At 45.2% G+C, this 23,974-nt stretch overlaps 1 protein-coding gene across 1 annotated transcript; it reads left to right on the forward strand.

The window, feature by feature from the left end:
• Positions 1–2,215: 2,215 nt before the first annotated feature.
• On the forward strand, positions 2,216–12,111 carry DMRT3 (doublesex and mab-3 related transcription factor 3). Its single transcript, XM_030258422.4, has 2 exons — positions 2,216–2,657; positions 9,500–12,111. Exons 1-2 carry the CDS (start codon positions 2,219–2,221, stop codon positions 10,462–10,464), a joined length of 1,404 nt encoding a protein of 467 aa, XP_030114282.2. The 5' UTR covers positions 2,216–2,218; the 3' UTR covers positions 10,465–12,111.
• Positions 12,112–23,974: the final 11,863 nt, after the last annotated feature.

Genomic DNA, 23,974 nt, shown 5'->3' on the forward strand with positions numbered 1-23,974 from the left:
ACCTTGAAATTTCCTCTGCTATTTTGCAATTAAAAGCTTAATAGCCCTGGAAACGGAGTTCATGTGGCGCAATTTACCATCGCCACTTCGTCTGAAAAGCTTTCTGCTGGGATCCCATTATGTGCTTGAATAAACCTTTTCGGCGAGCAGAAATGGGAACCGGGGTTGTCAGGTGTTGGGTTACAATAGACTTTCAGGCAGGGGACGTTTTGCTAACATAAATGCGAATCTGGCCCAATGGCTAGATGTTGTCAAATACTGGGACATGGAAACCATTCCCATCAAGTATGAGAAAAGGATTACAGTATTATAACAAACGGGTATTTCAGCCTAAACGTCCGATGTGCAGCCAAGCGAGAGAGGGGTCCCCGGTCCTCCGCCAACCTACCGCCGCGCTGGGCACCTCGGCTCGGGATCTGGCAGCCGCCCGGCCGGCTGCGGTGGCGGAGGCGCCCCGCAAGACCCTCTCCAGTTAGTGGGGAAGTAGGGTTTTCCACCACCATCACCACCCCCTAGGCAGTTGCACCCCATTTCTTCGTTTAGATGGAACGGATTTCCAGGTGTAGATGCGAATCATCTTACTTGTAAGTAATTTTGTGGTAATTGAAAGGGTGGTCCACTTCTTTCTTTTTCTCCCCTCGATGGGGACTCCCGAGTGCACAAGAAGCCCCTCAGGGGAGGCCAGTTGCGAGCTGCAGGATTCAGTGCATGCACTCCGGCAGCAAAAAAATTATATTCTACTAGCACTGACAGAAAATGCACTGTTCCCCGTATCTGATCCGATTCGCCTCCCTGGCTGGGTGCGATATACAGACGGAGTGCTCATCCCCCTCACACCCCGCGCACAGCCCGGGGGAGAGAGATCACGCTGAATCATTCTTCCTCTAGAAGTAGAAAAGTAACAAGGAAAGAGCCTAGTAATGAAATACCACGCAAATACCTTCTTAGCGTACACTGTGCCTTTTATTCTCTCCGGCGAAATACTTCCCGAGTTTTAAATCTGCTTTCGTTACTACATAGCCTCGCTAAAACCTTTATTTCGTGTAGCGGTTATGGTGGAGAGATGCCTGGGAAGAACAGGGGAGGTCTTGAGGCAACGAGATGGGTTCAGGTCCAAGGAGCAGCCCCTGCCCACCCGCGGACGCTATGCCGCCGGCAGATGGACTCTTGCAGTAAATTTGTTTCCCCACAGCCAAAATGCATATAACTTTTCCGTTTTTTTCCAGATTTGGATTCAAGGTTCTCGCTGCCACACGGGAAATACCCGTGTTTCAGCGAGAAACCCCTCTGCGCACGGAAACGCAGAACGTTACAAGTCCTCCGCATCAGACATTATAATTTAGGTTTCAAGCAACCTGACTTGCCGTGAATTTCACGTTCCTTTCTATAGCCACCGTTTGCATTTGGGTAGCTGTCTTGCCGTGGGATGCAGGAAAAGCAGCGGATCCCACGGGGCCAGTGCCTACCGCGGCTCTCCAGCTCTGCGGCGCGATCCCGCGGGGACGCTGCCGCGGCCCGATTCTGCCCGATTGTTGTGGGCAGTTTCTGGTTCCGGATAGCTCCTGCTCCGAGCATCTCTTTGCGGCTGCAAAACTTTGGCAGAACTGACAAAACTTTGATCTCGACTCCCTGCCACTACCTCGCGACGCAGGGCCACAGGCGGTAGCAGCCGTACACCGTGCCGCCGAACCCAGCGGGCTTTCGAGGCGGGGCCGACGCAGAGCCGGGAGAAACCTCCCAGACCTAAACCTCATCTCTCAGCCCCAGGTGGCTTCGGGGCGTGAGTCGTGAGGGGGCAGGGCGTGGGGGGCAACAGCCGGGGTCCCGGTCCGCTCAGGGACGAACCCGTTCGGCACGGCACCAGGCATCGCCGCCGCCCCGACGTCGGGGCAGAGGCCCCCCCGCCGCCGCTTCCCTCCCTTCCTCCCTCCCTCTCTTCCTCTATCTTTCTCTCCCTCCTTTCCCTGTCGGCGCCGGGGAAGGAGGGTGGCGGTGGGGGCGGGCGGGGGGCGGGGGCGGTCTGAGGGGCTCTGGGCTGCGCGGGGCGGTGCGGGCAGCGGCAGTGTCTCTCCGGCCGGCGGCAGCGCTCTGCCCGCCGGTGCCACTGTCAGAGCCTGCGGGCAGAGCCGCCCGCCTCCTCTCCTCCATCGCCCCGGCCTCCGCCCGCCCTCACTGAGGCCTTCTCCACCCCGGAGCCGGCCGGGCTCCTCCCGCGGGCATGAACGGCTATGGCTCCCCGTACCTCTACATGGGCGGCCCGGTGTCGCAGCCACCGCGGGCTCCGCTGCAGCGGACACCGAAGTGCGCCCGGTGCCGCAACCACGGCGTGCTGTCCTGGCTGAAGGGCCACAAGCGCTATTGCCGCTTCAAGGACTGCACCTGCGAGAAGTGCATCCTCATCATCGAGAGGCAGCGGGTGATGGCCGCGCAGGTGGCGCTCCGCCGGCAGCAGGCCAACGAAAGCCTGGAGAGCCTCCTCCCGGACTCCCTGCGCTCCCTCCCCGGGCCGCCGGGCAACGCGGAGCCGCCCGCGCCGCCGCCGGGGCCGTCGCCCTGCGCCGCGCCGCCGCGGACGCCCGCCGAGCTGGCCGCCGCCGCCGCCCTCCGCTGGGCCGCCGAGCCGCCCCCCGCGCTCCTGGGGCCGCTCCCCAAGGCAGGTGAGGCCGGGCCGGGCGCCGCGGTAGCGGGGCAGGAGGGAAAGGGAGGGCTGGGATCCCGGCTGTCGGTTCTGGGGGATGGGGCCGGAAGGAGTAAGGGCGAAGTCTTTCCCTTTCACCCGACGGGCTCCGTGGGAAGGGAACGGAGAGGAATTCCGTCGGGTACACTTTATCGCTCTTAAAAAGCATGGAGCCGCAAAGCGACCGGCCCGCTCCCCAGCCAGAATCGCGGCCACCGAGACAAGTTGAGGGGACCCGCGAACGTCGCGGCTGCCAACTGGCTCCCCGACGTGCCGCTGCTGGGCCCATCCCTCAGATCGGCCGGGAGCGGGCCGCATCCCGCGTGGATCACAGCAGCACGTCTTTCTGCTTCTCCCGCTCCCGGAGTCGCTGTCCGGCTTCTCGCACCCTCGGCATCGGGCTGCGAGACCTCGCCCAGGACAAGTCCTGCACAGAGAGCCTCGGACCGAAAGCGGCGCCAGGAGCAGGAAGGCTTCTGCGAAGCTATAACGACCGGGGAAAGCGGAGTGGTGCAGGGGATGAGCGGGACAACCCAGTCCTCCTGCGCAGGCCTGTCCCTTCGGGTCGCGGGCGGCTTGTGAGAGGTCGGGGGTGCAATGGGCACCTTGTGAGCGCGACCTGTCTGTAATACACATTTTTGGAGGCAAAACTAGCACTCCGGAACCGCAGTCGCGTTCCGTCCATTGTCTGAGCGGTAGCTGACAGACTTTCACGATAGGACTGCTCGGCAGGCAGGCCGCTGCCAGCCCAGCGCGCTCCGCTGACAAGTTGTGACAGAATTTTAGGCGGTGCCCCGGGACAGAGTGGCGAGCCCTGTGCTGCTGCCGTGCGGGCCCGTGTGCGCTGTGGAGCCGGTCCGGTCACGGAGGCGGCCACCAGGGCCCCAGCACGGGGCTCTGCTCCTCCAGCACCGGCGCGGACACACGCTGGGCCCGAGGCGGCGGCACGGATGACACCGACACTCTGGCGAGGATGCCGGTGGTTTGGGACCCGCTTCCTATTTTTCGGCACCTTGGCACCACCTGCCTGCCCGCCGGCAGCGCTCTCCCCCACATCTCGGCCCAGTTCCGCCGGCCTCTCCCAGGGCCGGGTAAGGGGGTCTTTCCCCAAATTTCCCACTGGTCGTAGCCTCCCGCCGGCGCGGGCTCCCTCCGCTCTCCGCACACGCCGCGGCGCCTGGCCGGGGCCTCCTCCCTGCGTGGAGGTAGCGGGGAATAAGGCCGAGGAGGTTGGGCGAGAAGGGGAAAAGCCCACCTTGCTTCTTCGAGAAAATGAAAGTTCCCATCCGACAGCATGATATAAATCTGTCGGATAGGAACGATATTAACTTGCACGCTTAACTTTCCTTCACCCTGATGTATGAACTTCCCGGTTTAAAAGATTACAGTAATCACGGGAGGAGGGTGTAAATCGAATCTGATAGCAATAACTTTTGGGGAAGGTCAGGCTCAAGTGAAATGTTACCAAGCAACAGGCATTTTGTTTGCAAAATACAATCAAAGTGTATTGATGAGAAATTCTTCCTTGCCAGCCGTCAGCACTTTCTGATAATAGCTTTACAGAGTGAAAAAAAAAACCAAACAAACAAACAACAAAACATAACGTAGATCTCCATAAATCAAGGCCCTCGGCGCTGCGCCTGCCCCCATCCCCACCCGCGGTGAGGCCGGGCTGGGGGGCTCAGGATACCCCGGGACAACCGGGGAGCCTTTCTGATCACACAGACCCCACCCGGTGGTGCCCAGTCCCTGATTGTCACAGACGGCTTTTCCCCCCCCATTTTTTATGAACATGAGAATGCATGAGAGCAAAGTGGGAAATGATCTCCTTAGAGGTTCCTGCTGTCACCTTCCACCAGAGACTGTTTATTTCACCACACGGCTTGTTTATTTCCAATTATCCTATGTGCTCTGAGCGGCAGGGTTTTCTCCTTCCTCTCCTTCCATTAGCTGTATTAAAATCGACGTAAAAACAGAGGATAGACCTCCTGTCCGCTCGGTTTCTAAAACACACATATAACCCCTTCTTCCTCCAGGACATTATTCTCGTAAGAAGTTTTTTCACTGCCGAAGGGATATTTCCCGATATATGATAAAATCAGATCTGTTTGCTTTTATTCCTGCTACAATCGGCCATTTTGGTGGGACAGTTGCGAAGTTCTGAAAGTACCCTTGTTGCATCTGCCTCTGCTAACCTGGAATGATTCCTTCTCCTGACACGGTGCTCATGAACTTTCCTTGCCCACAGGAGTGTATGTTACATTTGTCTTAGTAATAGTTATCAAAACTTGTAAACAATATAATGCTATATTTGTCGTCTGATATTTTCAGAGCCAGCTTCTTAATGCAGCACAGCTGTCTCTGTGTTAGTTTGAGAACAGTGATCAATCTCCTACAGAGTATTTTGATCTTCAAATATAGGGAAGAAAATATCAAGTGAAAGTAATTAAAACCAAAACCTAAACAAAGCCCCAACAACCAAAATCAAGTCAACAAACACCCCATTCTTCCAAACAGACAGCAAAAGTAAAAAAAATCAAACCCAAAGCAAAAAAAAAAAGCCCCCTCTAAAAACATAGCCTTAGCTTTATGTGCAGTTATGCTAGTTTTGGCATCAGCCTTTCCTAATAATACAACTAAGGAAATTATGAGATATAAGAAAATCTGTGTCGAGAAAAGAGCTGTCCTAACAATCAAAGAACAAGATGTTTTATTAGGGACTCAGCAGTGGGAATACTGAAGAAGCAAATTTGGTTCAAAAATATTAGACCAAGTTTTCCAGACAAGTTATTAACTTGAGAACAGCTTTTTCCTCTCATCTATTTTACTTTTATTTGGCCCCTTTACAGCATTGGACTTATGATTATTCAAGTATAGATCGTCAAGAAGAATTGGGGTAAATATTGTGCTGAATTCGTATTGTGTTTTACTGTAAATGCATGTACAGTTCTCCCACTGTTCTGTTTCATGTGTATCTGTATTTGCACTGCATATCTTATCTGGGTTGGTATCTCTCCCCGCATGCCTATTATTTAATGAATACTCCCCATCTTTTATATCAGTAGGAAAATAGTTTCCTTAGTTTTCCCAGGAATCACAAACTGGATACTTAAATGCAGGCAATTTGAAATGGAAAGTGTTGGAGAGGAAAAAAAAACCCAAACACACACACACACACAGACGTGCAACAAAATAACCTCCTCCCCTTAAAAACCAAACCAAAATCCAACCCCAGAGCCACACAAAGAAACAACCCCCCAAAAAAACAAACAAAACCACCCCCCAAAAACACCAAAAAAAAAACCCTCACCACAAAAAAAAAAAAAAAAAAAAAAGGCAAAAAAAAGCAAGCAACCAAACACTGCCACCACCAGAAATTAAAAAAAAAAAAAAACCTCAGAGCTCACACAGGACAAAATACAAAATATAACACCCAAACTCCCACAAACGTAAAAAATACCTGAGGACGAGATTTCTTTTTTGAAGCCGAGACTGTAATAATGTAAAACTTACGAATTATGAAAAGAAAAATAAAGCTTTGCTGAAGAGCAGTAGGTTGTACATTTTAAATATAAAATTATTTCTGTACCGCCAAATACAAACACTTGCAATTAACGCATGCATATAATATTCCCACAATTCAGTATACACATAGGGACATTTACAATATATCTTCACAATTTTTTGTTTCTTTGACAATGGCTATTTAGCATCTTCACAAATTTTTGTTTACTTGACGATTACTATTTTTGGGCCAATTTTAAACGAACGAAAACCCAGTCGCGGTGGTTCCCATGAAGGGCTGGGGATGGTCCCCGGAGCACGCCTGATGCTCCCCGAGCCCTCGGGGTAGCGGGAAAGGGGGGAAAGGGGTGTTTTAAAGCGGCTAAAACACAGCCTGACAGAGAGGGAAGCCCCGAGAGCTGGCCAGGTGAGCTGCAGCTGCCGTGCGACAGGCTCGGTCCCCGGGGTGTGACATCCGCACACCGCCCCAGCCCGGGCATGGAGCTGCCTGATTTGCCGGCAGCCAGAGATGCTCCCAAAAAGACAGAGGAAAAAATACAGCAGCCTCCATGCTCAGTGGTAGCCAGCAGAGGGTAATTCTCTGTGTGTTAATAGCACCACTTCGATTTAAAATCAACGAAATCTCGTTTTCTGGGTCTGTCCCTGCGAGTACAGTGACTGCCCGTGCTGTATGAGGAGACTGCCCCTGCGCAAAAGCTGAGAGCCGGCGTCTGTGCGGTCTCCTGATGATAAAGAGGCAAAATTCAGTGGGACAAGTTTTCAGAATTTGATGAAAATTTTTTAGGCAAGCCTCATAAGGATATTTTTAAGAGTACAGAAAATGAAGCAAATCTGAAGTATCTTGAAAATAACATTTTGTAAGGATAAGGGAATATATTTGAGATACCTTACATGATTTGAGGGCTTTTGTTTGTTTGCTGTTTTTTTTTTTGAATAAACACATATTTTCTCCACAGTGGTACTAGCCCTCATTCCATAAAGATACTCTGTAAATGTAAGCATGAGGTAATTCTGAAATATCTTCTCCTTGCTTTCACTCCATTTGGTAATATTAGTTACCGAAGTGCAATCTATTTATGTGAAAATTAGGGCTATCGTCTTCCTTAAACAGCCTCTCTTAACTCTTGTCAAGATAGGGACAAAGTAGCTGGAGTCCTTAGATTGCCCACTAAGCCTTGAATGTCCATTCATCAAGATTTGTAATAAATACATAGTCAAGGGATTAAAAGGGAAAGGTAGCGTGACTCTCGCGTTTTCTCAATAATGGGTGAGCTATGCCAGTATCTTAGCACCTCCTCAAAAGGATGCACGTGTCAGTTTGCTATCGGCAAGCAATTCCTGCGTTCTGCTTTGGCTGCTAAAGCAAGATTGATACACTTGTATGAGAAAAACAAAAAGTACATGGCCTTCTCATTAATACAAAACATGCAGCGTTATTGCTTCCATGTTTGCACTCGATAGGCAGCACAACCCGTGTAAAAACCATTTCCCAAAATGAGTTATCCTGCTGAAAGTAGTGAGGTCTTCGTAAGAGCATCTGTATTCCTCAGCTGCACACTTATCTTCCACAGCCCAAATTAGCAGCTTCCCAAATCCATGGGAAGGATGGTCCATCGTTTCTGCCAGGTACAGCAATCCTCATGAGGAGAACCTTCCTTTGCCATGCTTCCGCTGTCAGGCTGTGCTCTGCCAGGATCTCTTCTTTATTTATAACTCCCACTGTCCTGAGCATAGTGGCTGCTCACTCAGCTCAGGCTTGCTCAGACCCCGACTTCTTTCTCTCTAGTGGATACATTCCATCAATAGCCTTTTTTTCATGCTGATCTGTTAAGTGTTAAAGTTAGCCCACTGATGAGAAGATGCCCTGCCTGTTCCTGCAGTGAGAGGAAGGTGGGAGATGGTGAGCAGTGAGGCTCAGGTGCTTCACACCTCTAACTGGTTTAGTCTCAGTTGGGCAGGTGGAATCATCAGCACATTTTAGGAACCTTTGCTTTCTTCTTACAGTTACTTTGCTTAGTTGGGATGTTCATCAGGGGCTTGGAAAATGAAGCAAACAGTTGTATTGGTTTTTGCAGATAGTCCTTCCCTTTTGTGCCTTCAAAAGCACTGCCCTGTGTGGTTAAAGTAGACTGTCAGCTGCAGCTTGGACAGCAATCCTCTCCCGGTGCATTGATGCTTCCCAAGAATGTAAGCATTGTGCTCAATGAGGAAAGCCAGCAGAACTGTTTTCTTGGGAAATAACAATCAAAAATCTCAAGCAAGTATATTGATCCTCTTTTGCATAAGCAAGCATCTTTTCTTTTTTCTTACCAACAAGCAGTCTTATTTCAAAGGGTTCCATACTCTGGTCAGGCATTACCAAAGAGTTTTGAGTGTCCATCTGGAGGCATCATGGCCAATGGGTCTGTTTTCAGCTCCATACTCAGCTCTCATCCTTCTTAGTTTGGTACACAGAAAGCAAGATACCTGGAACAATTTCTAAGAGAGGTTATGGGGTCTTCATCCTTGGAATTATTTAAAACTCAGCTAAGCAGGGACATGAGCAAGTTGCTCTTTGTTTAAGGCTGCTCACACTTTGAAGAGGATTTTGGACCAAATGCCTTCCAGATATCTTTTATAATCCAGAATTTTCTAGAACACATGCTTGGATGGGACAAGGCATCAGACATACTTAAGGGTTTAGAGGCAAAGCTGCAATTCTTGCTGTGGGAGGAACTGATTTCTATGGGAGGAACCAGTTTCTTCAGAATTGGAATCCATTTATTCATTTGAAGACTTTTAAAACCTTCAATCCGTAGTCATAATGGAGTGGTTCCACCAATGCTGTTGGAGCTGCAGAGGAATTTTCATCTCCTAAATGCCCTCTTCAGCTCACAGACAATGAGATGGTGCTAGTGAGGAATTATTATGTGAAAGTGCTGAAGTTCCTTCGAGAAATCTTGCAGCTGGGTGATGTGTTGCTGCCTTGTGACCAGTGAGAAAGGATAGATACAAAACTTTTGATGCAGCAGAAAAATGATCACAGCTTCTTTGCTTGCACATGAGAGAATGAGTGAGAGTATGTCTAGATCAGGCCACATTATCCTTTTGCAGTTTTATTCTCATGGCATGTTGCAAAGATACCTTAATTTTTTCAGGATCTCTGAGAAAAAGAGAAAAAGAGAAAAAGAGAAAAAGAGAAAAACTTTTCCCCTCTTGGAGTCCTTCTCTGTTCACTTTAATAAAACAGCATCCTCAAGCCTCTGTAAAAGCTTTTGAGCTCAGTTTTCTGTTAATTTCTCTGACTTCTCTTTGCAGACGTGAATGAGGAGCGGTTGGGTGATGCAAGTGGAGCAGACAGTGCTGAGACCTACAGTGACAAAGACACAGACCAAAGGAGTTCCCCAGACATGACTAAAACCAAAAGTTGTTTCAACCCTGAAAGCCCTGAAATTGTTTCAGTGGATGAGGTTGGTTTTGCAGTTCAGAAAAATGGTGGGGGCACAGAGAACCGTCCAGACAGCCCCAAGTACCACCCAGAGCAGAACCACCTCCTGATAGAAGGTCCTTCTGGGACAGTTTCTTTACCATTCAGTTTGAAAGCAAACAGACCCCCACTTGAAGTCTTGAAAAAGATTTTCCCAAACCAAAAGCCAGCTGTGCTAGAGTTGATCCTGAAGGGGTGTGGCGGTGACCTGGTGAGTGCTGTAGAGGTTCTTCTGTCTAGTCGGTCTTCAGTGGCCAGCGGAGAGAGAAGTTCTGCAGAATCGGATGGTCTTGTTTTACCTTCCAATGGGCATATTTTTGAACACACACTGAGTTCCTATCCTATTTCATCTTCCAAGTGGTCGGTGGGCTCAGCATTTAGGGTTCCTGACACTCTGAGGTTCTCTGCTGACTCCAGTAATGTCGTACCAAATCCTCTAGCTGTACCTTTGCAGCACCCTTTCCCTCAGCCACCACGCTACCCGCTGATGCTGAGGAACACTTTGGCAAGAAACCAGTCCAGCCCATTCCTGCCCAACGATGTCACCCTGTGGAACACCATGACATTGCAGCAGCAATACCAGCTACGGTCCCAGTATGTCAGTCCTTTCTCCAGCAGCTCAGCCACTGTTTTCCGAAGCTCACCTGTCCTTCCTTCCCGCTCATCAGAAGATCCTAGGATTTCAATTCCTGATGATGGATGTCCAATTGTGTCTAAGCAACCAATTTACACAGAAGATGAATATGAGGACAGGTCTGATTCTTCAGACTCAAGAATACTCAACACATCTTCTTAGACTGGCATTTGACATGGGACAGCTAAGCGATACTCACAGTGCAGCTGAACTCCTGGCCTCTAAGAGGAGGGGCATGTACTCTACAAAACTCTCGCAATTGTATTAAAAAGTTGCTTGGTATTGTACTATAGCAATAAAGACATAACTTATTTAATTTCTTGCACTTCACTGGATAATGCCAAATAGCAATACTCTGGCTTTAGTGCTGAGTGTGTGTTGCAAAGGAAGACTTTATGGCTACCAGTTATGGGACTCTAGAAGACTCATAATGGAAACAGAAGCCCAAGGTCTACTTTGTTCCTTAACTCAGAAAAATGGGGATGTTAAACTAGAATACTTGAATGCTGTTTTATAATTGAGAACTCCTCAGGACATAAGAAATCAAGCAAACATAGTTCAATTGCAAATGGACTAAAACAAGGACCTTATGATCTTATGCCAGTGATCATCCTTGCAGTGAAAGAAAAGGCAGAAGAAAGAAATACACACATGCAACTAACATGAGCTGCTTCTGTGCTGGTTGAGCTTGGACACTTTTCAGAGAAATATTATTAAGAGTTATTCTTTTCCCATGGCTAGGTCGAAATGTGTAATGTCAGTGTAAAACCAATTACAGCTGTGAATTGCATGAAGTGTATTGTGAAATGAACACCAGATTAAGCATTGTCAGGTTAATGTAGCATGCTAAGGACTCTAGAAAAATAAACTAAGATGATGATCTTGGTTTATGTCATTTATACTGGGCAAATAACATTCTGAAGACAGAGAGCTGATTAGTTCTCAGCCGGGGTTAAAATGTCCAGCTCCAGCAGCTGCAGTCAGGGGAAACCACTTTTTCCAAGTCTGGGTTTTGCTTCCCTGACTTGTAACTTGCAACTGAGATTAGACAAAAGCTGTCATCAGGGAAGCTGATGTCTCTTGTGTTGGTACTGCAGATATTTCCAAGCTCAGCTGAGTAAAGCAGAGCTTGCTCCAATCACAGAAAGCAAAAAACAAAAGGCTCTCCCAATGCTTCAGAAGCATAGTTTTTCCTATTCTGTAGAAGTAGAAAAAAAAAGGAAATAGGATGTAATTGTGGGCATTTCTTTAAAATAATTTTTAGGCAAATGGCAACTCCCCTTTTCCCCTAGAAAAGTAATGCTTTGAACAGTTTATTGCATGATTGCATGCATTGATTACACTGCATATCTTATGTGTGTCTGAGTAACATTAGGAACTGCTTCTGATGAGGAATGCCTCTAAGCTTAATGTCCACTTAGAAGTTTGTTAAGCTCTTAGTGTCATTTTTTCAATTGTTCACAAGTGACTATGTATGCTTGAGAATTGACTTTTACAAAACACACCTCTGAATGCAGATGAGATGACTCTTCGGTCTTTCAAGTCTGGGCATTAGTCCCACACATCAAAAAAAAAAAAAGGTGAGGCCACCCTGAAGTTGGACTCTGAAGCAGATGGGCTTTAAAACTGTTATATAAGTGTATCAGGCATGTTATCTGGTGTCATTGTTGATACGAATGCCTGTGTTCACATTTGGCATTTCATGTTCTGTAAGTGTTGTGCACATGATGAATCTTTCATTTTATAAAGGTACTGAATACGCACAAAAAGGAGAATAAAATAATGACTTTATTTTCCTTCGGGGATAAATTGACTGAAAGATACTTTATCTTGCATAAATTTCCAGCCTGTTCAGAAAAACATTTTATTGGTTATGCTACAAAGACATTAAAGCAGAGGAAGGGAGGAAAATAAAAATCCCTTATGGAAATGTAAATGTGCAAGCATCTGGAGTTTTCCTAAATGCAGGATTTCAGTTGTGTACTGACGGATTTGCCTGCATTCACATGGCATTTGTAAACAAATTCATCTTACAGCCACCCCAGAGAGAAAAGTAATATGTAAAATAGATCTTGCAGGCAGAAAGGCAGGTGGCAGTGAAACGCTGTGCTCTGACATGTTTCCAAGAAATTGTCAAAGGCTAGGTAAGAGAGGCTAGGCCCTGGAGCTCCAGTTTTGAGCAGATTTCCTTCCTGCGGAAATCTTAGGCATCTCGTAGTTTAAATCTAGTAGGCATCTAGTAGTTTAAATGAAATCTCAGTGGAGGCTTTTAAATTTATTTTACTTGTTGTTTGTGTGCTTGTTTTGCTACAGATGTTGAATCATCTTTAGCAGAAAGACAAAACTGTGATATCTGCAAAAGCTCATACCCTCTATGGTCTGTGGGTTTTCAAAAAACTGAATCTTGGCATCTTGGCACTGGGACATATCTTTCAAAGAAAGATGACCCTTGGCTAACATGGAATGAACTTCTGTCACACTTGTAGTGAAAAATGCGAATTTGGTGGTATGATTTTTAAAATTCTATCTCTTTTGACAAGCCATTTTCTGAAAAAAGAAACAAGTTAAAATAATCCTTGTCTCTCATGTTATAAAATAACTCTTGACTCCATTGACAAATACATTTTCTTAAATAAAGTGATTATATCCCTGTTCAAAATAAGAAACTGAAATTTTTCAATTTGAACAGTAATTTTTGTCTGCCCACACAATATTTTAGTTATCCAGAAGATATTAAAAAAAAAAAAATATATATATGTTTGCCTGCAATGATACCTTTAAGAAATTGCTTTGTTCATCCAATTGTATTGTCCAGGCTGGCACTACAGGCAGATAAAATTTTTAAGGATCCCTTGGCATATTGTCAGGAATCTTTTTCCGCCCGTGCAGTGCTGGGACCTGTTCCCCAGATCTTTGCTGTGCTGGTGGGGGTTGCCCACGCAATGCCCCGCTCCCAGCAAGGGCAGCTGCGGGGAGGGGGAGACCCGTTTCTGCTGAGCCCCATTTCCACTGAGCCCCACTTCTGTTGAGCCCTGTTTCTGTTGAGCCCCGTTTCTGTTGAGCCCGTTTGTGTTGAGCCCCGTTTCTGCTGAGCTCTGCTTCTGATGAGCCCCGTTTCCACTGAGTCCCGTTTGTGTTGAGCCCCGTTTCTGCTGAGCTCTGCTTCTGATGAGCCCCGTTTCTGCTGAGCCCCGTTTCTGCTGAGCCCCGTTTCTGCTGAGCCCCATTTCTGTTGAGCCCCGTTTCTGCTGAGCCCCATTTCTGTTGAGCCCCGTTTCTGCTGAGCCCCGTTTCTGCTGAGCCCCGTTTGTGTTGAGCCCCGTTTCTGCTGAGCCCCGTTTCTGCTGAGCCCCGTTTCCGCTGAGCCCCGTTTGTGTTGAGCCCCGTTTCTGCTGAGCCCCGTTTCCGCTGAGCCCCGTTTGTGTTGAGCCCCGTTTCTGCTGAGCCCCGTTTGTGTTGAGCCCCGTTTGTGTTGAGCCCCGTTTCTGCTGAGCCCCGTTTCCGCTGAGCCCCGTTTCTGCCGCACCGGGTGCGGGCCCGCAGTGCGCTCCCCACGCTGGCGGTGCCCGGCCCGCTCGGGCGGGGACAGCGGTGCCACCGCAGCTGGATCAGCGGGATCGCTCCCGAGCCCGCGGAGCGCCCCGCCGGAGCAGCATCCTGACATTCCCACCGCAGCGCCTGAAACTTGCATTTCCTGCTCCATCTTGCGGCAAACAAGGGTATCTCCTCGTCAGAGCGGGAACTTCGTGCTGAGGAAGAGCGTCAGGATGAGGAGGGTTGAAGCTGGAAGCACTGATGTCCTGAGGGGAAAAAAAAAAAAAAAAAAAAATTCAAGTACCAAGAAGGATGCCTTGAGCCTGGTGAGGTCTCTGTAGGATCTCAGAGTCCAGCGGCTTGATGGAGGTTTTTTAGGGTTTTTTTGAAGTCTTTTTTTTGTTGTTTTTGTTTGGTTTTTTGTTTTTTGTTTTTTTTTTTTTTTTTTTTTTGGTTACTAGTGCAGCTGCGGCTTTCTTGGAGCAAGAGACATTCAGCACCAAGCTACAGCTCCTGCTCCTGTCTGAGCACCCCTCAGGAGCCTCTTTTGGGTGCCCTAGGACTGCTTTTTCTCCTGTCAGAGAGATTTCACTGTCAGCTCTATGGGCAATGCCACAGAAAGCTCTCTCTGCTCACAGCTTTCTGCTTGTCCAGGTCTGAGGCTCACCAGACACCAGTGCAGTGGGCTCTGCAGAGGCTGGCAGCTGCCCCAGAGCACATTGCCAAATCCCCACTAGCTCACCTCTACCTGTGACAAGGTGGTTAAGGCAAACAATGATGTAAACAATAACAATAACAATTTCTCCCTCAAAGGAATGCCATGGAGAGCACTAGTGTGATGCTCACATTCTCCAGTATCTCCCATACCTGTAAGTAAGGGAATAGTCAGAGGGACAGCAGAGGTAAGCACAGCACAATGGGGATGTCCTGCGCCAAACTTTCCCTTGTCTTGTCCTTGCTGGACTTGTGCTGCTTTCCTGGGGGTCCCTGACTTGTGGGTCTGAAGGGCCATTTCTACAGTATTTGTTGTATGCCTGGTGAACAGGCTCACCTCACATTTGTGCTGACATCTTTGAAAAATGACTCTGATTCTCTCAGTATACTGTTTCAGTGATTCATTCTTTATGTGCATTTACTCAGCAGACATGAGTGGGGAAATAAGATTTATGCTAAATTTATATGTTAATTTTAATATTGAAGCTATCCTGTATTTGAAGAATAAGATCAATTCTTCAATTTCATTTCTTATGTGATATTGCATATTGTCATTACTGGAAAATAAAATTATTTCTGAATGCATACTATCTAAACTTCAATTTTAGTGGACATTTAACTTTGACTCGTCATTCTTCTCCCTTCCCTATAAAAACTAACTTAATACAATATTTACCATTCTCACACTAGTCTGCCACCAGAAGATAACAAAAACAAGACTTTTTACCCTAAATGATGTTTTGTTAATGTGCTTCCTGCAACATTTCTGCACTGTCACAGATTTCACGTATGACTCAGTGTCGCATGCATGCTACAAGAGGAATCTTGGTTAATGGTTGTGTTCCTCACTAGAGACTGATTTCATTAATTTCCACATTAGCAAATGTGCTTGAGAGCCATGGCCACAGCTACTCACTAAACATTCCTGTACACAGGACAAATCCTAACCTTAAGTGGACAATCCAAGCCTTAGATCACTACCGAATAGTGTGGAGTTTGGATACAGAGAATCACATGTACAGAAAGATCTGGCCTCTACAGAGGGAGATATACTTTAAAGAGGCCTCCTGCCAGAGACCGTGGTCTCCTGAAGCTGCAACAGAAAGAAAATATTTCCAACACCTTAGGAGTGTGGTTTGCTACTTTATCTCTTTGCGAGCTGTGCAGGAGATTAAGCTGAGAGACAGGAGAAACCTTTGCAAGGTTGGTTACATCCTTGCTCTGCCCTACACCCTGAGGAAGAATTTTCCCTCCCTGTGAGATAGAGATAACATTACAAGGATTTAATTGCTTCATCTGAAAATTTGCAAAGAGTTTAAGTGTTATGTAAGAGAGTAGAACACAGTGTTTACCAGTTAATGTACAGTAAGATTCTCGTTCTGATTTTTTCTCTGTGAGAGAGAGAGTCTATAACTTTTCAATGGCTGACCTGTGACTGTCTTCAGCAAGAATTCTTCTGAAAACCTCAGGATTATCCTTAGATAGTCCTGAGGAAACAGCTGTCACAAAATGGCTAAAAGTTGTGAGACCTAAGGGAAACACTGTTTGGGTTCTTTCTTCCTCCTTTCTGAGTTTATGGACTTTATATATTCCAACTTTCTCCTCTGTAACAACTAGATAAAACCAGAAATCTTGTGACAAAATTGTGCTAATCGCCTTTTTTCGCTCCACGCCCGCCCCCCCTCCCCACCCCCCCCCGAGAGTCAGAGAGTACACGAATCACCAAAATGTTGAGGAAAAGTGAGAAAGCAGAATTTGAGACATAATGAAGTCTATTAATTCTTCCAGGGCTTGGTGGCTTAGGGAGGCATGCAGGCTCGGGAGGAGCTGGTCTCGCCCTCCTGTCTCTGGGAAGGTGAGCACAGCCTGGCACTTAGGCCAGCAGCAGGATCTCAGCCTGGGGCTGCAGCCCCGCAGGAGGGGGCACACACCAAAAGGAGAGTGGCAGCGACTCATGTGGCAGCAGGGTGACCGTGAAGGTGCTTGTGGTAACTGGTGGAAGCTTTCCTGCTTTGTTCCATGCACAGCAGGAACAGCTCAAACCCAGTTTTGGAAACATCTTTCTTTGCAGCCTAGTCCCTCTGCACATTGCTGGCGTTTCTTCCTGCCATGGTAAGTATAAACTGGGGAGAGAGAGAGATAAAATTCACCTTATACAGAAAAACATAAAGGAGACATTGATATACTCAGAAATATTTGTGGGCTACTTGTCAAATCTAGATTTTTTTTTTTTTTAATCACTTTATCACTTGTAAGAGCTAAATGACTCATGTGACAAGGGATACAGAAGCAATCCTCACAGGCCATTGTACCTGAGGGAGAACTGTGGTAAAAATTTAAGTTTCTCTGCCTCTGCATATTAATGTCTTGACTCACTAGGAACAGGTTCCTGAAGGGTGCTTGCATCTGTTCACATTGCACCGCTAGCAACTTTCCTGGGAACCAAAATCAGTTGGCTCTCAGCTTGAACATGCCTTTTTCTCTAGTAAAGTAAAGATAATGCTCAATGTCTGGTATGGCTACATATTCTATGTGTGAAAAAACAACACATTCTCAAGGGAAACATTCCTAAACTACAGAAAATTTTTCTACATGGCTCTATCTTTAATCCAAACCCTCTTCAGCAGACTTTAATACCCTTCATAGATTTAACTCACAGTTCAGTTATAACATTTCAGACCATATGACTTAGTCACTAGTAAAGCTATGGTCAGCTATGTGTAAATTATGAATTTTCTTCCTTGCTCTTTCTCCTGTAATTTCTTTTTTTCTAATGATCTGCAGAGATACAAACAAAAGGAACATTTGGCCATATGTATTTTTCTTTTTTTATCTCCATTGCCAAATATTCGATTTTCAGGAAAAAGGATGGTATGAGGGAGAGGTTAATTTATTTGTAATTTTTCTCAAAATTTTACAAAACAAAAGTGGTAAGTTTTCTAAGGCTCTAAAGGGAAGAAACCATTAGTTTAACTTGCCCACACATATCTCCTTTGGCAATTCTCAGCTATGTTGGTGAGAGCACACTGCAGGCAACAATCACTACAGCCCTTGCACACAAGTGGGAATTGGGCTGGATTTGGGGTTGCTTTGCAGAACACATGAGGAGGGAGGGAGGGGGAGGGGAGGAGTGGGAAGGAAAAGATAATTTCTGACCTTCAATAGCATCTGGGGAGTGGGTCTTTCCCAGGCCCAAGCCTGAGCTATCAGAGTTTATGCTCACATTGTTGTTGCCTTGAAAAGGGAACAGAGTGATCTATACCAGAGCTAGGGGATGAAAGGAGCTGGTCTCCCTGTGCTGTGCTCAAGCCTCCCTCTTCTCCCAGGAAGTTCACTGCATGAGGTTTTATCAGACTTGCGTGGTGTATATATATGAAAAGCTATGACCAATTCCCAGGTGAACAGCTTATTTTCTGACTTAGAAAAACTCAAGCAAGCACCCTGCTTGTTGAATTATTTTTTGGTATTCATATATTTCCTGATTTGGTCATCACTGCTCTCCGGTGTTTTAATAGTTTATAATTATTTTCTGCCATTCTCTTGTTCTGGCAATAGGAGAAGTAACTCCTATTGCCTATGGTAGTGGGTGTGGTGAGATGCAGTACAATCACCACCATCCTGCTCATAGTGGCTCTTCTCTGACATCTCAACTCCTTTGAAGCACCGTTGCTTCACTGTTTTTGCACACTTTCTGAGGCCTGAAAAGGCAGGTGGGCTAATTACTGTGATCTGGTTTTAATTCACCTGAAGAGGATTAAAGTTGCTGCCTGAAAGAACTCAAATTACTTTTTTATTTCACCAATACCCTAAATAATCACTGGTTGTGAAGAACTGGTGACTGCAGTCATTTAGCTGACAGTTATCTTCTCCTCCTTTCCAATGGGAATGCACTAGTTCAGGCAAAAATGTGAACCGTGCGTACAAGATACTTGAGAGCTCCTCGGGAAATAGGTTATATTTTTCCCTTCCAAAAGTCTAGAATTGCAACTGTGTTTGAATTAATCCCTGAGTTGAGATTAGAGGTGGAAAAAGTCAGTTGCAAATGACTGTAACATATATTACTCAGACCACGTAACATATATTATTGAAAGAAATACCTAAAGAGAATGCTGTCGAGCACTATGTGACCTGGACATCAAAAGCCTGGTCGTGTGGGTTTGATTTGCTGTACTTTTAACTGTCTCTGTGTCTGGAATTCATGTAGGGGTTGGCCTCTCAGGAGACAGGGAGCTGCAGGTCACCAACATTTCTTCTACATTTCTCTCCCGCTAAGCTCTCCACCTCAACAGCATAGGAATTTGCCATTGCCACTGCTTTTCTGCTAATTCCTACTGTATCTTCAGGTGCTGGGAAAAAAAAAAGGTCCAGCCAGTTCAGTAGCATTCCTACAATAGGGGAAGAATATGCATTGGGATATTTTCCTTGCATTGACACAATTACCATAATGTAATTTAACAAATCTTTAGTGTTGGGAGAGATGGCAGTAATGTCAAGTATTTTTCACCTTATTTGCTCTGGATCTTGTGCTTTATGCTTAGGAAATAAGCAGTACACAGACACAGTGCCTCACTGCCTTTGTAAGTCACTTTTTGTGTGGATGCTTAGGCCACAAGTGTTTTGTGAGACAGTTTCTTTGGAAAAGCTGGTTGCCTGTCTCCAATGTGCAAGATTTTGCAAAGTAGCTAGTTGTGTAAATAAATTTATTTTCTAAACTCATATTTGGCTCTTTCTCAGTAGAGTCAGCTAGTGCTTTTCTCTTTTTTTGCATATCGATATCTTGGTCTGGTTTGTTTTGAGGTTGGCTAGGATGTTCATTTTGCTTGATTACTGCTTTGCTTTATGTTTGCATAATTCTGAGGTCTTTGGCTGACCCAGAGAACCCATCAAGGGAATATTTAATGAAAAAGCATTCCATTACAGAGAAGTGAGTTCACTATGTAACACTTTTCAATGGCGCTCATAAAATGGAGACTAAACCAAGGATAGTAATACCTTGGATGTGGCCTCAAGTGAATTTCCTTATGGACTTCACTTCTGAGTGTGGTGTTGTCTGATTTTCCCATTAACGATAGCATTTTTGGAACACATCCTCTTTCTTGTTCAGTAGTGATATTGAGCTAATGTACAACACAGAGTAAAGTTTATGTTACCAAAATTCATTCCTTGAGATGAGTGTCAGTAGGTTAATATCATTGTAGGGATTTTGTGGAGAACTCTAGTGTAAATTGTTTTACCACAAGAACATTTTCTCAAAATTCTCCTTCATGCTGCCTAAAGTATCTGTGTTCACACACACAAAAAATCCCCTTACCTGTGAGTAAAATACTTTATTCATAAAATGTGGCCTGTTCTCAAACTGTTTTTCCTGTGCCCTGATTTCTGACTCTCTGTGACTTCCCTATAATAAAGCTGTTGTTTTATAATGCTCAAGGTATACCTCAAAAGGATAGTGCTGTGTTTATGACTGAGCATGGTTTCCATTGGTAAAAGTTCTGATTCTTTGTCATGGGCTACTGAAAGTAAAGCACTAGAAAACATAATAAACAGATGTTCTTCTTGCCACAGCCATTCCAAAGTGCTGCAGTATTTATATCCCAGAACTGTCCCTTTCTTCATATGATCAAGGTTCTTGTTTTATTAGAGATGTGCCAAGCCATAAAGCCCATTTCAACCTCTTTAGCTGTGTCTGTTACCCTTACATGTGAGAAGCAGGAAATGACTGCAGAGCACGACATCCTGCAAAGGATTATGATTGGACTTGCCTGCTTGTGTTTTGGCATTGTTTGGAGGCTGCTGTAAAGTTTTAGGATTGCAGTGTGCAGGGTTGATGCAGAATGCTAGTTACTAAGTTTGCACTCCTAATATTACAGAGCTGAAGGATCATTTGCCCAGCTGTAAGAACGGCTTTGCCTGAGAGCAAGCTGTGAGAGGTGATCGTCATACTTCTGATTTTGATGATTCTTGTGTACTAAGACGTGGCAAAGTTATCTCAGTGCTCACGTGCCTTGCCACATGGTGATCTGGCTTCTCTGTAACAATGAATTGGTCATTTATACCAGCACATCTGGCTTGTCCTGGGTGTGTTATTTACTGCTCAGATCCTGACATGGTCTGACAGCTGACTGGTAGCCAAGCTGTGATGACATACTATATACTGTAGGATGCGACACAGATCTGAAAAATACCTCTTTAGATGCTGTTGTTTTTTGATTATTTGAATTGCCTCTTAGCTTTTTAGTTGCTGACACTACTAGCACCCCTTTTATTCACCAAAAAGAAAAAAAAAAAAATCACAGAAGTCATTAGAATATGGTTGCACCAAAAACTGCTTAAAAATATATATTGAATATGGTTTTACATCCACCAAGATACAGGGTAGCCAACTTCAGCTTTCAAGTTAAATAACTTTCCTTTTTGACTGCCAATATGGCAAGATCATCAAGGCTATGCCAATTTCACATGATAATTGTAAATGTGCTGGCCTCACTAGGCCACGTCTTCTAACCTATAGACAACTGAACATCAGAGAAAGTGGCTCTGTCTATAGATAAGAATATGTGTCCAGGAAGATGCAAACAAATCCAGTTCATGGGTATGAATATTTAACTTGTCTCTGTCACATTACACAGACGTAACTGACTATAAAATCATGGTCTGTAGAGTGAAAATAGTTCAGTGACAATCTGGAGGAGATTTTGACACTCCTTTTCTGATTGCAATCAACCACTTGGGCTAACACTTCTGGGTTTGTAACACATGCTTTAACACACGAAGCTAACACAGCTCATTACAACTACAATTACTACTGTTTGAAGGCTTGGCTGCCCAAGTCATTGGTTTCTAGCTACTGTCAGCCATGCTGAAAGACTAATGAGAAATAGCAGGTCAGCCTCAGTTCCATTACTCTACCATAGCCCACTCTGCTAATTATTAAATGCTATCCACTGTAACTGGGATGATGAAGGATAATCCCATGCATATATTCAGAACACAAAGTTGTTTTAGGACATTTGCCAAAATCAGCACTACAGAATGGCTACAGAATTGGTGGCTACTGACTGATTTGCTAAAAGGTAAAGACGTCTTTTTTTGTTTTGTTTTGTTTTGTTTTGATTTGATTTGATTTTTGTTTATATTGCCATACTTGCAGATTTCTGTGGTGGAATTTTTAATATTAATGGTAAGAAAGCAAATATTAGCCTGCCAGTCCCAGTTTGAGGTGAGAGAGATTGGGATGGGGAATAAAGCTATGTACAAGGAAGACAGCTCTTCCTGAGACTCCAGAGATTGACAGGTAAGGAGAAAGAAAGACTGCACGACAAGAGGAGATAGAGCCTGTTGTCCTTTAGAGGTACCAGTGCTTCTTTGGAAGAATTATGTCAGACAAGTGACCTTCTCCCATACTACTGAAGGACAGGAAACTTCACAGAATCTTTCCAGTGGGGCACATCATCATGGACCAGAGCTGAGGGCTTTATGTAATTTGGTGCATGGAAGGATCATTTTGTTGGATTTGGCTATGGAAAAATTGTATCCAGCATCTCTTGTTACCATTTCTCCTTGGCTCCTTGGGAAGGTCTGAAGCTCTTTTGGAATTTTGTTCCCTCCATGCTGATTTACACCTCCAGACTGCAGAGAGGAAATTCCTCATGCTGGTATATTGGTATGGTAACATTTCTTGAGGAGGGAGGGTGGCTGTGGCCAGAGGAAGGTAACAGCCCTGTCTGTTGTTCTGATTTCTCTGCTGTGGAGTGATTGCACTAAGAGATGTGTCTTACACACCTGTCACCAAACTCCCAGCTCTTTCCTCCATGGCTATCTTCGCTATCAGATAAGCTGTGGAGAAAAAAAACCTCTGCTTGTCCAGGCTGGTGTTTCTGCATCTGTCACTCCCTTGGGAGATGTTTCAGAGAAAGTCTTGATGTGGGATTCCGAGGGTGACCCTGGAAAGGGCTGGTGTACTGTCCTGCAGAACCGGACTATTGGATGGGTGTTCCCCACAGCCTCTATCAGGAATGAATTAGAGTGTTGCATTCTTGTAAGTGATACTTTTTAAAGTAAACATCCCTGGGTTCCTGTGATGTGTAACTAATGGAGTGCTAAACTCTCAGAGCTGGTTTAAGACTCAGAAAATACATGTGTTGCCAATCCATCATGTTCCTAATACTAATTAACATAGCAGGGACACAATAAAGCCCCAGAACCTGCACACGTTCCCCAGCTCACATTACCACTCTGTAACAGTCCCTCTATTGACCTAACAAAAGTACACATTGGAAAAATGAGATGCGGTCTTTTCTGGCTCAGCTAGACTTATTAAGCCAAAGAAGAGAGCTGAGGACTCTCATTTATTATTGTCCATTATTATTCTAGTATATCATGGAACAGAGTTCTCAAATAGTGTACAATAAGTTTGCTACCTTTGCTAGTATCTGTGTGTGTTACCTGCTGCTAGGCAGGCAACCCTAACAGAGGCAGGGCGGTGCCACTGACTTGTAGAGTGATGTCTGTGTGTTGTGGGGCACATTCTGCTCCTGCACAAATGAAAATAAGAAATAAGATCTTATTTGTTGATTTACATCCTTTTCTTTTCTTTTCTTTTCTCTTTTTCTTTTTTTTTTTTTTTTTTTTTTGTTAAGTTGAAGTGAAAAGCTTATTGTAAACCTTTACTAATATGATTGTCCCAGGCTTCAAAGAGTTCCTCAGCAGAAAAGGCTGAAAAAAGAGAGATAGAAATTTAATTAAAATTTATTCTTGACTATATAAACATTTATTTTTAGGTCCTAGGTTTTTTTTTTTTTTTCTTGTACTGAAAGACAGTGACGTCTCTGCAATTCCCTGCAGTATGCTCCTTTTAACGTATGGTAATTCCACTGATTTTAAAGGTGCATGATGTATAGCCAAAGATAATCTGGAAAGAATCTAGGCAGCAAGAGATTATCACATTTATGTTGCAGTTGTCCCTAAGTGGATGCAGTCTGACTTTGCGGAAGTTGTGGGCAAGTTGCCGTTTGTTTCCACAATTTCATGGTTGGGATTTTATGGTGTTTCTCTCTGAACTCAGTAGAGTTCACTCCTAGCACTTGAATCTTAGGTGTATGTCCTGCTGTTGCACATCATTTGGTGTGCTGATTATAAATATCATTTAGTTTGATCATTATGGCATTTAAATGTGTTATGGTGTTGGAGTGATGCCAAGTTTTGCAGGTAAGTACACTACAACAAATGACTTGGGCCTTGGGTATATCCTCACATGTTCTTCTGGGTAAAAAATTCAGATGACTATTTTTTTTTTTCCTGAACTAGTTTTTTTGTGAGTATCTTGTTATCATAAATGTATTTAAAAGAGTTTTCTCATCACTATTTAGAAGAGGGAGCTAATAATTTATAGCTATATATCCTCTCCCAGTTGTGTGTCATCCAA

Source organism: Taeniopygia guttata, chromosome Z (assembly GCF_048771995.1).
Source record: "Taeniopygia guttata chromosome Z, bTaeGut7.mat, whole genome shotgun sequence".
Taxonomy (NCBI): Eukaryota; Metazoa; Chordata; class Aves; order Passeriformes; family Estrildidae; genus Taeniopygia; species Taeniopygia guttata.